The following is a 13,085-nucleotide window of genomic DNA, read 5'->3' as shown; positions in this document are numbered from 1 at the left end:
TCCCACCACTGTCTGTATCCAACCAAGATGGCAGTAAGTGGTGCAAATGTACACAATGTCTTTATGCTGCTTACGCTGGAACCCCACCTTGCTAGGAATCCTTACCTGGTGCTCCATGTGCGCAGAAATCGTTTAGTAAGTGACACTTTACGTGAGCTCACCATGTACTCAGACGTGGACCTCAAGAAACCACTGAAGGTAAGCCATTAAAGGGCAGCTTCAGCGATTTTCAGTTCCTCCCTAAGGCTTTAGTTTAGGGCGTAAATGTATTCGAATGCTTTTAAACTTCCCTCTTGCTTCCCTATATAAAAATTGTTCTCTGCTTATAGCTGGAAAAACTCCTCCAGATGACATTTCCACGGAAGAGTTTTTTGTCATAAGGAGTTCCGATGATGTCATCTGGAGGAGCTCTGGAAAAGCAGGTAGACCATGATTACAAACTCCATAGTATGAGCAACGAGATGACATAATCTGAACTGAAGTTTCCTCCACGTGATGTCATCTGGAGGCATTTTCCCGCCTGAGGCAGAGAGATATTTGAATATAGGGAAGTCAGAGTGACGTTTAATAACATTTATTTACACGTACTACCCAAATTAGAACCAAAAGGACCAAGTTAAATATCAGTGAAAGCATCCTTTAATAATCACTAATCACTACAGAACCACACCTCACAAACCTCTTGTACTTATTGAGATAGTGTCCTCTTCTTCCTTTCAGGTGATTTTTGATGGAGAGGAGGCTGTAGATGCAGGTGGAGTAACTAAAGAGTTCTTTCTGCTGCTCTTAAAGGAGCTAATGGATCCTGTTTATGGGATGTTTACTAACTACAATGAATCCAACCTACTGTGGTTCTCAGACAAGGTAAGTTACAGTTTGTTGTAAAACTGAACTATATGAGTGAAGTAAAGTTAAGTTTGAGTAGATACTCAGGCCCACATCCATAAACCCCATCTGAACTCCCTTTTAATGTCATTCATTCAACATTCTAAAGAATTGAGTCCTTTTGCAAGGACTCTGTTCTGGGCCTGCCACTTATGCAAAGCTGTATAATTCTGCCAACGAATGCCACAAGGGCTCATGGGAAATAGTGCTCTTTAAAAGGCTGCTACAAAGCTAAATATTGGGTAAACAATAATGCTAGATGGGTTTTCCAAAAACCTACCATAGTTCTGAACTGACCAATTAAGGTAAAAGACATATTGTTGAAAAATGCTGTGCTCTGAGGCTGGATTTTTAGTTATTAGGATGGGATTTTGAATGGGGTTTCTGAAAGTTCTGGAGTGGCTCCAGCGTGATATCATGCCATCGTTTAACCGTAGCCAAAAAGAGCAAAGTCAAAGCGTATCTGAGTCTCACGTTAGTGCTAGCTTAGGGTTGCCCACTATAACTTAGAGAAAATTATCTGAGTATTTGTTCCACAACTGTTTATATTAAGCTCATAAAAGGCAAAACTAAAAACACCTTAGTGGTCATTACCTTATCATCAAAATGATTGAAACAGTAAAAGTGATTATGATGAAGGATTAGGATTTATTTTTTAGCATTTTAAGTTCTAATTAATACAACTTAAATCCAAATATTTGCAAGAGGTCTTTTTCTTAGAAAGTCATCTCCCAAAAAACATAGCAGCATCCAGTGAAACATGAGTATTTCCCTGTTGATGAAAGAGATTGTTATATTTGTTACATTGTGGTTGTTACATTCTTTGAAAGACCTGTTGGACTCCCATGCTTTTTGTCGACAAGAGGTAGTGACAGTTAGGTGGAATTCCCATGAAAAGCAGACAAAATGCACCATTTGTTACTTAAAAGGCAGTTTTGAGACAATAGTTGAGTAACTCTGATGTCTTCTTTGAGTGTTTGGCTGGAAATGTTTTTAATCTTGACTTGATAACATTAAGCATATTTAATGGACCTTCAGTTGGAGAGCATTAGATGTTATTTCACCTGTAGCTTTGTTTTCCAGGAGCAGCTGCCATTTCTGTCATTGAACACAGTCATGCAATATGTGGCTCGAGGCGTTTAGGTTTACAAAAAACTTAATACATATGTGTCTCTGAATTTTGACTTCTTTTGAATTTTGATCATGACTTACTTAACTGAAATAATAATAATAATTCAGCAATGAAACTGCTCATGACCCCTTTACATGTACAGGCACTTCTTTTTTCGGTCTATGCCAAGTCAAACCTCTGTATTAAACCCTCTTATTTTAGTTGTTAAAAACACAAAGGATTATATTTATTCAGACCTTGTGAAACAGAGTTTGCACAAGAAATGTTTAAAGCACGTACAGAGACATAAAGATCGTATATCTACTGTACATGTACTAAACTAATACTGAAAACCCTAACGACTCTAACCCATTAGGTTGTATTTACAATTTTATTAAATATTTTTGTCAAATATTAGTTATCAACTTTGGGACAAAAACTTGACATCTCCAGAGGACCAAATGTCAATAGGAAAATACTTTTTCTGTGTGCGTGTCCAGTGTTTTGTAGAACAGAACTGGTTTCACCTGATCGGGATCATCTGTGGTTTGGCCATCTATAACTCCACGGTGGTAGATCTCCATTTCCCTCTGGCTCTTTATAAGAAGCTGCTAAATGTTTCACCAACACTGGACGACTTCCAGGAACTGTCACCCACAGAGGCCAGGTAATGATGCACTTAGGGCACTTTGCAAGGCAGAATTGACTTTAATGGATTAACACAGATTGTAGCTTTGTCTGTTGTTTTTCCTAAACATTGTATTTGCTGCACACATTATAAATATTGATCGTGTTAACATCATGTAAAGAGAGTGGTAGTTCTTATTGAGATCTGAACGTGTCTTCAAGAATCTGTGCTTATTCTTTCAACGTATATTGTACCTTTTCCAAATTGCATGGTTATCAAGCAAGTACATTAAACTTCTCCTCCTACCACAGATTCACAACAAGATTGAGATCTGGGCTCTAAGAAGGCCACCCCAGGGTCTTTATTTTGGTGTCCTTCAAAAAAGTTTTAGATCAACTTGATGTTAACTTGTTTAACAACACCACGTTTAACTGTGGAAACTGTGTTTTCCGGGTTGAAGGTTTCTCATTTCCTTTGCCGAACAAAGGCAGCATTCATGTACCCATACAGCTCAAGTTTGGTCTCATCAGACCAAAGGTCTCATCAGACAAATGCACCACAATGAATGGCCTTCAAAGCCGTCCAAAAGAGGCCAGTTCAGCAGCAATCAGCCTGGCAGAGATCCATGGATTCTTGTTGACCTCTCTGACTAGTTCCCTCTCCAAAGATTTTGAAATCTTGCATTTTGACCACACCCAGATTTGTTTCTTACAGAATTTGTCTCACTGTGCTTTGCAAAGCTGCAACCTAGAGCTGTTCTAAACACTGTGAAACACCCTCCCCCTTAAGATGAGCATTTACTATCTTCTGAGGTCCAGACTAATTTCATTACTTTTTGGCTGTTTCCCGGAGTCCCTTAAGTAAAGCTCAGGGCTGATTGTTTGCTCAGGCGTGGTTTGGAAAAAAAGCATATGAGAGCTGATAATTTTGACCACTTCAATTTTCATTACATTTGGTTTGGAGCCAACCTGAAGATTTTTTTTACATTCCAAAATGTACCAAATTGGGGCCTTAACATTGATGAATGTTTTACTATGTACTTATTTGGTCTCTTTTCTTTTAATTGTCAGAGAGAGATTTAAACCTGTGGGGCTATAAACTTTCTGATAATGTAGGAAAACTAGAAGTAATATTAAGGAGGATGAGTAACAATAGGAGGAGGGTGGTATTTGTGATATGAGTTTTCTTCTGCCCTTTACCACTATTGTGCATATGTGTTATTCACATTTTTTGCAACACTGATTCCTTTGATTTGTGTGTATGTAGGAGTCTACAACAACTTCTAGACTATGAAGGAGGTGATGTGGAGGAGACCTTTCTCCTCAACTTTGCTGTGAGTGTTGCTTTTAATTTGTTACCCGAATTTTTTACATTGTGCATTTTTCATTGTTGTCAGCAGACTTGTTGTCAAAAGACTAAAATATGTGACTTACAATATTTAAGTTTCTCTCTTTTTAAATTTATGGCTAGTTTGGAATACATAATCATTTTGAAAACTGATCAGAAGTATAGTTTAACTATTTAAAAATGCAAAGAAATTTCCTGTAACAACTACACGTTTATTTTTTGAAAAATAAAAGAGTAAAAACTTGTTTAATTTGGGAACTATTTTCAGGTGCCACAAAAATACACATCCACTTTTCTGTATTTCAATATGGTACCTGAACGCCTCACAGAGAACCGTTTTCTGACAAAAAACAGATGATCTACACTTTGTAGTGTCCCTGAACACACCTTGCCTGGAGGATGCAGCAAACAGTTGCTGTTTCTTTAATGTAAACTCCAGGCACAGAGGGAAATGATTCAGTCACAGTCTAGTTACAGCAAAAAGAGGGGAAATGTTCATTCCAACTACCATCCTGAATTTAAGGGACAGATAAATACTCAATCAGCTGTTTGATTAGATTGCTCATTATCCTCTGTCACACGGTCTTTGGGTTAAGGCAAAATAATTTTCAAGATCAGCGAAAACTTCCAAATTCATGTCCATAGATCATAGGATGAGTCAGTAATGTAATTATTGCAACAGACGTAGCTCCGGATTTTGTAACATTTTTTATGTGCCACCACAAACAGTATCTCCTCTTTTTTTAAGATTAGTATTGAAGACAAAAATAAAGCAGACAACAAGCCCTGCTGAAATCTTAAGATCCAATTGGTGTCAGTCATTCAAACTGTAGGAAGAGGTGGAATTGGGACATCCCTAAAAATATTGTGCTTTGTAGATCGGCAATGGCTGCAGTGTGTGATAGGTAAAAACAGATTTAACAGGTGAGGGGTACAGAGGAAGAGAAGAGAGACCTGTTTGAAAATCAAGCTACACAATGTTGTCAGAATGGAAAGAGGAATCCAGATTATCCAGATTTGTTAAATATTCTTCCTAACTTGATAGCTCAAGTGGTAACTTATAGTCACACCACACAAATGGCTAATGACTTATGTTTTCATAGCAGTTTATAACAACTGAAACCATTTACAGCATTGTATTGACTCCGGTAAACCAGCTGAACCAATTGTATTAGATTTAAAATTGAATTTTATTTTGATGTAATATATATTAACTTTCTAGCTTTCCTATTAAGTAAAAGTGCTTACAACCTTTTTTTTTACTGTTCTTTGGTTATTACTTAATCAGGCATGTGAAAAGAAGTATTCAATGGTAGTTAACAGAGATGTGTATTGTGTGAAATTGGAAATGAGGTGATCAGTGTGTATGTGTACATAACAGCAGCAGCTGGGCAGAAAGAGGAGAGCTTCAAGCATGAGTTCATGTTAGCTCCACTTTCCTTTGGTGTTGGTCCTATCAATGCTAGAATTCCTCTATAATCTACGACATCTGCACTCCTGCAATGAAAAATATTTACAAAACTGCATTTTAAAACTTGTATTGTATTCACATTTCAGATCACTAGGGAGAACTATGGGATGACAGAAATCAAGGAGCTGATCCCTGGAGGGAAGAGCATCAGTGTGGACAAAAACAACAGGTGAGACAGCTCAACAGATCAAATTATTTATGCCAAAGTTTCAACAGATTGGATTTTTATAACAAAAGAGATATGAAAGCTTTCTTCACTTGCCATCCTATTTCAAATGATTTTATTTTATTATTTTTTTTAAAAACTCTTCACTCTGTTCTCTCTGAAAGAAAAAACAGGTGACTGTGAGTTTTATTTTTTAATATATTTTGTTCCTGCACGGAGATTATCGTGCTCGTGCAGCTGGCAGCTCGTATCCCATTGTTCCAACTGAAGGTCATGTCCTGTGTCTAAAAATATAAAAACAAAGAATTGTGGTATTTGAAGCGTCACACTGTGTTTAATTCTTCACGATCCACACCCTGTTTCTTAACCTCGTCCTTGTGCCAGTGCCATTGATTAGAGTGTTATGTGAAGGAGCCCTCTGAGAGTTGTGGAACGGGTGGTGCTGGCTGCTGGCGCTGAACAGATGGCGAGAATGGCAGTGAACCAAGATTTTTCAACAAAATCCCCTCAGCGCTTAGATAGGAAAATGATAATAGATAAATCTCTGTTGCAGTGGGGTTATAGAGATGCTGATTTAGACTGTAGGTTTGTCCGATGATTTTTTTGTGTTTCTGGGTCAGCTCATATTTGTTTTCTCGCAGCTTTGTAAATTTTACAAGATATGGGGTACATTTTTATTGTCATCTTAATAAAGTGCTTAGTGGCCGCGCTTTTATGTATGCTGGTCTAAAGTCTTGGTTTTCTGTTCCCAGCAGCTCAGTTTACATCTTTAAACTCAGTGAAATTATGTTTTTAAAGCATCGTGCTTCCTTTTCTCGATCTGTGTTCTGTTGGAACAGGAAGTAGAGCTGGCACCTAAAACACCAAATCATCATTTCTGTATGTAAATTAAGGCTTAAGGCTTAGGACAGTTTGATTTTGTGAAATGTGGTAGGGTTGTTACAAAAGCTGCGTGGAGGCTTTAATCAAATGTACTTCTGCTTATCACGAAATGATTTGCTTTCCAGACCTTTTATAATTTAATTTATAAAGCTTGGTATATGCAATCAGATTAATCAACAGAAGGCCTCAGAAGTCATAAAAGCCCTAAATATCATTTTCAGAGGTCTTGAAAAATGTTTGATCTGCTAAAGACCCTATTAGTCATTATATGGGACTTTGTGGGCTGTTAATACCCTTCCACAAAAAAAGAAGAAAAATTGCTCTGAAATAACTTAAAAACTGACAAAAGTAATAAAATTGTGTGACTAAAACAAAATTATTTTTATATCATATTTTAGTTAAATTATTTTTGGTAAAAAAATCTGTTAAATCTCACTCGTTTTAAACAGGGTGGCCAAAACATTAGAACCACCTCCACTGACCACTTCGACTTCAATAATGAACACATAGTAGAATTATCACCTTTCTGACAGTTTCAACGTGAAACATGAGAAATTAGAAGAATTCCTGGCAGAGCCACTTTATTGGATTGCATTAAATTGCACAGGTGGTCATAATGTTATGCCTGATAAGTGCATAGTGATGGACTCCCATGTGGATCCAGCAGGGTTGAAGAGATTATCGATTTAATCTTCTTAATGAACTTCTGCAGTGACACCTCACTGTCATGTAAACACATTCAGATTAGGCTGAATGAAGAGGGCCATGGTTAACTCCTGTTAGTCTCACAGAACACTTTATGATTTTAAGCCATGGCTAAAATAATTACAGAATATGTTACACACACCGTTATGTTCCATCACTTAAGAAGGCATTACACTGATTTACATTTCTTTCCTGGAAACATTTCCTAACCATAATCACTACCCAAGCCTGATCTTAAACTTCTTCACCACAATGTTATGATATACATGTAAATAATGGGTTCTAGCTTTGTCTCCGAAAGCAGGAAAGTCCTCACAATGAGTGCGCTTATATGTGACTTTGTAAACAGGTTAATGTCCCTACAACACTAGAAATGCATGTTAACACACACACACAGATACTGATAAAATTAGGGAGGAAAGAAGTGTTCATGGTCACACTTTCAAGTCTGAATAAATTCTTCCCTTTTAGTTTGATTTGTAGGGATGCAGCTGCTACGCAGAACAAATTAATGATCTGAATGTTTACTTAACCTTTGTGTGTTCTTTTTCTTTTTTTTTTTCTCAGGAGGGAGTTTGTGGAGGCCTATCTGCGCTACGTGTTTTCGGATTCAGTAAGCGAGCAATACTCAGCCTTCTCCTCTGGGTTCCTGAAGGTGTGCGGGGGGGAGATCCTGTCGCTGTTCCAGCCGTCTGAGTTGATGGCCATGGTGGTTGGAAACAACAACTACAACTGGGAGGAGATGGAGAAGGTCCGTATGTGGTTTGCAAATCCTAGTGTGGAGTAGTTTTAGTAACCATCTGCACTGAACACATGTAGCAGGCATTTCTGATCATATAAACCTCAAACAAATGTTAATATACATTTTCTTCACTGCAAATTTATAGTTGTAGCTGTGATCATGATCAAGTTTCGCTGGACCGAGCTGGAATTTTACTTAATCAGCATCTGGCATGTTAGTCACACTTTAACCAGTAAAAGAATACATCATGTTAAAACACTGTGGTGAACAGTAACACATGAGTCATGATGGCATAAAGGCTTTCACATACTTTCATTTGTAATATGTATTTCTGTGTATTCACACAGACCATAAGGCTGCATTTGTACTTGTGTTCACTTTCCAGTGGTGGAAGAAACCCCAAAAAGATATGTACAACATGGCAAACAGTTTTAAAATACAGTTTGCATAAATTTATTTTCTAGCTTATGATCTGAACAAAGAAGGAAGGTGTAGTTTACTGGTCATACTTGTGTTTTAATGTCCTAGTGAAATGAAAATGTTAGACAATCATATATCTCTCTCCTATTTGCAGAATGCTGTTTACAAAGGGGAATACACATCCACTCATCCAACGGTCAGATTATTCTGGGAGGTTTTCCATGAGTTCCCTCTGGAGAAGAAGAAGCAGTTCTTATGTAAGCATATAATTGCCTCACTGCTCCATTTGGATGACAGTGAAATTCTTATGCTCTCAGCCTCAGACATTTTATAAGTATTAAAATAATTTGAAGCTTTTGAGGATATACTGTAAATGCTGCCGTGAATTGTCTTAAATCTGCACACATTATTAAAACTTTTTTATTTTTTACTTTTATTAAAACGTTAACATGTTCACGATAATAAATGATGTTTCATCATGGGTGTTTTATTTTTTTAACAGAAATTACCCCCTTTTAACTGCAGTAATTATTCTTTTTGCAGAGCAATCACAATCAATTACATGTTTATTTTATACCGGTGCTTTAAGTACGCACCAGAGCAACAAATGTGTGTTAAATTTGCAGCTGGAGCTAGTAAATAATATTTATGTTTGCTCAAAACTACAGTGGAACAATTCTAAAGATCACATAGTGACCAAAAGTAAAACACTACATTTGTTGTCCGTTTTTTATTTTAAAGATTTATGTCCTCAGTACAAGAATGGGGCTGAGTGCTAAAGACAGATCCGAAAAGACAGTATTTTCAGTTTAGACCTTGCAAACTTGCATGTGCTCTCACACAAAAACTCAGTTTGATGTCCTGGTTACTTTGGATAGTTAGAAGGGTCATCCGGGTCATTCATATGGCCCGGAAAAGTTTCCCAACACGCCATTTGGGTCCTTGTAGCTTACGCTAAGTAAATGAAGCGCAACTGCCAAGGTTGGGCTCTTTTCCGGTATGAAGATGGGGCTCATGTTTTAAATGTTTACAAGCTCAAGAAGTGGCAACAATCTAGCTTGTAGCTAATAGTATAACAAAGCGAGGTATAGGTAGGAGATAGGTAAGTAGGAACAAAAGCAGGACTATTGAGTCCACTGTCTTATTCAGATGAGTCTGCCAAAGCAAATAAACTGGGTAGATATGAGACTCGGTCAAGCCACAGTGTGTTTTATTGAAAAGCTGACCCACATTCATCTGTGCATTGATAAATGTTGCCATGCATTAGGGTGTTAATAAGAAACATACTAAAATATATAGTGTTCAAAAGTTTTTACATCACTCTATTGCTTGAATGTAACTCGGTTGTTTGTCCCACTTACAGTGTTCCTGACTGGCAGTGATCGCATCCCGATCCACGGCATGGAGAGTGTGCGCATTATCATCCAGTCCACCACGGCAGAGGAGCACTACCTGCCAGTGGCCCACACCTGCTACAACCTGCTGGACATGCCCCGCTACCAGACCAAAGAAATCTTGCACCGCCGCCTCACTCAGGCTGTGGAGCAGTATGAGGGCTTCAGCCTGGTCTGAGGAGGGCATGAGGTCTAAAGCACTTTAACAGCAATACACCCCCATGTCAGTGTCAACAGTGCAAAGGGGGAATTCAAGATACTGGAAAATGACAGTCACTATATATATATGCCCTTGCAAGATTGTTAAGCATCTTGAATCTGAAAGGTCTAACTATGTGAATGCAACAACTTAATGTTTTTATTGCCTTGGGCAAATTTTCTCAACCTTTCAGGACAATGTGGACGAGATTCTATATGTTCATAGATAGAAAATATCTGTCTAATATTGTAGTCTTACAAAAAACAAAATATACTCTATTCGCAGTGGATTATACAAATGTTGGGACCTAAAATCAAAGGCCAGAAAAGGTTGAGAAACTGAGTGTTTGTCTTTTTTGTTATATTTTTTGTTGTTTGTTTTGCAAAGCTTTGTATTTTATATTTGACTCCTTAAATTCTATTTTTCACCTTTAAAGAATTATGTTAATTAAGAAAACACCTTAAGACAACACAGTATATCTGCTTTTTGTTAATTTAATTTATTAAATAGAGTGGTTATTTTTTGACTAAATAAATGTGTATATATGTATGTAGATAGCACTTTGAATATAATCTTTAGCCCTGATGTGTGCAGGAGTGCTCAACAAGCTGATCCCTTTTAAATCTGGACACCAGCATGGGCTCTAAATAGTATCTGGCACGCAGAAGAGTGCAAGAGAAAATGGTAAATGATTTGCAATCCCCTCATTCCTTTATAACTGTGGATCACAGAGCAGCAGAATTTGTCTTGAACCTGCATTAAACAGTGTTGCCTTCTACAGCAAATCTACCATGTGTACCTGAGAACTGAAGACTTTTTAAATTACATTTTTAGTGGTAGTCAGTGTGCATGTTGGGTGAAAGCAAAAATATGATTGTCATTTCAAAGTTTGACATTTGGAAAATCCACTTATTAACTTGGAGAGTTGGAGAGTTTGGTGAGAAGATTGACACCATTAGTGGCATATGGTCTATAATGCTGCATTCAAGCAATGTCTGAGTTGGTAGAGTTCATATATTATTCCAAGGTGGAATTGAATCATATTCTGATTAGATTTCCAATAGTGTGCATTTGTAAACAATGCACGTGTGTAGTTCTTTTCACGAAGTTGGTATAATGGTTTTAGGAAATCAGAAAATGTATCTTCAGGCAGGCATTACAAGTTGCAAACTGATGTGAACGGGATTTTCCCCTTGGCTGCTCATAATTATAGTTTAAACGATCCGACTTGAACGCAGCATAAAGATGTGACTTTGTCACTTATTATAGTATCGACAAACGGAACCGGAACAGTCTGGCTTTGATAAGAAAGGACAGAACTCTGTCTTACCAGCACCTATAAATCTCACCGGTTAACAATTTATTCCTTGTTTAATATGAAATTTAAACTAAAGTGATAAAAAGAAATGTGCGTCCAATTTGTTTTACATTGTCTATTATTTCACCTCCCAGTGTTGCACCTTATTCTGTGACCTCATTTGGAAAAGAACGTAAGCTATTCAAACTATTATAATAAATTATTATAAATATGATATTTTTGAACTTTCACATTTCTGTTATCTTTGGAAAGAGATAAGATACTTGTTTCCATTTTGATAATCCAGGTAGTTGGGCTGCGCAAAACGTCCAGCCCCTCACCTAACATTCAATTGGCCAATAGAGGAAGAGATGTCACAAGTCCAAATATTTAAAAATACTTCTCTAGATATTATTTACACAATGGAGCTGTTACTTAGCAGTTACAAATACTACCAGAGGTTTAGGATTTTATAAATTCACTCTGGTTGTTAATGTAGGTACAAACTTGAATCTTCTCATTTAACTCTCAACTAAAAAGCTACTAACCATATTTACCAAAAGTTCCTTTATAAATGCATACAATAAAATTACAATATATAATTAGCTGTTTCCCAGAGGCACATAATTAAAATGTGACATTTGTGGTAGGACAACACAAAAAGTGCATATTTAACAGTGTTGGTAGATTACCCATTAAATATAGTAGATATTAGAGAACTGTATCTTTCATATCAGTTGTTCCATAACTTACCCTGATACTGTATTTATTCCTACATTCAACCCTATGTTTGATTAGACTGTGCAAGTGTGTAAAATGGTCTTGCATATATAAAAGTATATTTTTATATATATATATTTCATACATTTCAGTGGTGTGAAAGTGACTTGATGTGTCCTAACAGTTCCCTCTGACACATTCATTTAGCAATAACAAACTCAAACCAGTAATGTAGTGATAACTCTGGGTCAAATGTATGAAACTTATGCTATATACTGCATGTACACCCACTTTTACATGTTCGGTCAATATTTGTGTAATTAAACTTGATTTCACCTACGTTTAGTCCTATGCAAAGGTTTGTGCAGCCCTGGACTTTTTTGCACCTTTTAATGTGCTACAGAAACAAGTGATTTTGCCTATTTGTTGAAAGCAAAAAGCTCTCTGTTCCAACTTTTTGAATAAAACAAGATAATGTTCTCCTTGGCTGATGATTGAATTACGCATCATTAATATTCAATGATTCTATCATGTTTCTAATATTTCATATTCAGTGGCTGTCAGCACCTGTTGTCCACCACAGGGATGGTGGTTCAATCCTCAGCTTCTGTCCTGTTGAATTGTCTTGAGCATAATCCTAAACCCTGTGAGTGTGGCAAGTGGCAATTTTATCCATAGTCATTAAATTGGATGTATAATAATCTACATCATTTGTTCTTAAAGTGACTTAAAAGCCCCATACACATGCAGAGCATACTTTTGCAGATTTGATCAATATGACCAAAAAGGTTTACAGCTTTAAAGTTAGTGATGAATTTTTAAAATCTTGTTATGAATGACATTTTTATCTTTAAGTGTTTAGCTGAACACATTTCCCTTCATGGTTTTGCTTTTTTACTGGGTCCAATAATATACAGCTGTCAAGCCACATAAACTTATTTATATGCAAATGACTCTAATTCATAATAATATTTAATTTTAGGGCAAACAAGCCATAAAGCCATATGGTGAATTCTTTTTTCTTGTTTTTATCTTGCTAATTGAATGCTTTTGGATTTGGTGGTTTTTAAAAATATTAAGTTGTCAGATTGGATTGAGACACTGGGATGAACAACCAT

General features: G+C 36.7%; 1 protein-coding gene across 4 annotated transcripts in view; it reads left to right on the top strand.

Moving 5' to 3' along the window:
* herc3 (HECT and RLD domain containing E3 ubiquitin protein ligase 3) overlaps positions 1-12,447 on the top strand; it is a 29,955-nt gene extending 17,508 nt beyond the window's left edge. For all 4 annotated transcript variants that reach the window (XM_067496669.1, XM_067496668.1, XM_067496671.1 and 1 more), the window contains exons 18-25: positions 28-198; positions 721-864; positions 2,497-2,663; positions 3,891-3,957; positions 5,529-5,611; positions 7,763-7,946; positions 8,512-8,614; positions 9,721-12,447. In XM_067496669.1, the coding sequence (XP_067352770.1) occupies positions 28-198; positions 721-864; positions 2,497-2,663; positions 3,891-3,957; positions 5,529-5,611; positions 7,763-7,946; positions 8,512-8,614; positions 9,721-9,929 (1,128 nt within the window). In that variant the 3' untranslated portion in view covers positions 9,930-12,447. The remainder of the gene's footprint in view (positions 1-27; positions 199-720; positions 865-2,496; positions 2,664-3,890; positions 3,958-5,528; positions 5,612-7,762; positions 7,947-8,511; positions 8,615-9,720) is intronic.
* The last annotated feature ends 638 nt before the right edge of the window (positions 12,448-13,085 follow it).

This window comes from Channa argus, chromosome 3 (assembly GCF_033026475.1).
Source record: "Channa argus isolate prfri chromosome 3, Channa argus male v1.0, whole genome shotgun sequence".
Lineage (NCBI taxonomy): Eukaryota > Metazoa > Chordata > Actinopteri > Anabantiformes > Channidae > Channa > Channa argus.
This window is presented reverse-complemented; position numbering and strand designations above follow the sequence as displayed.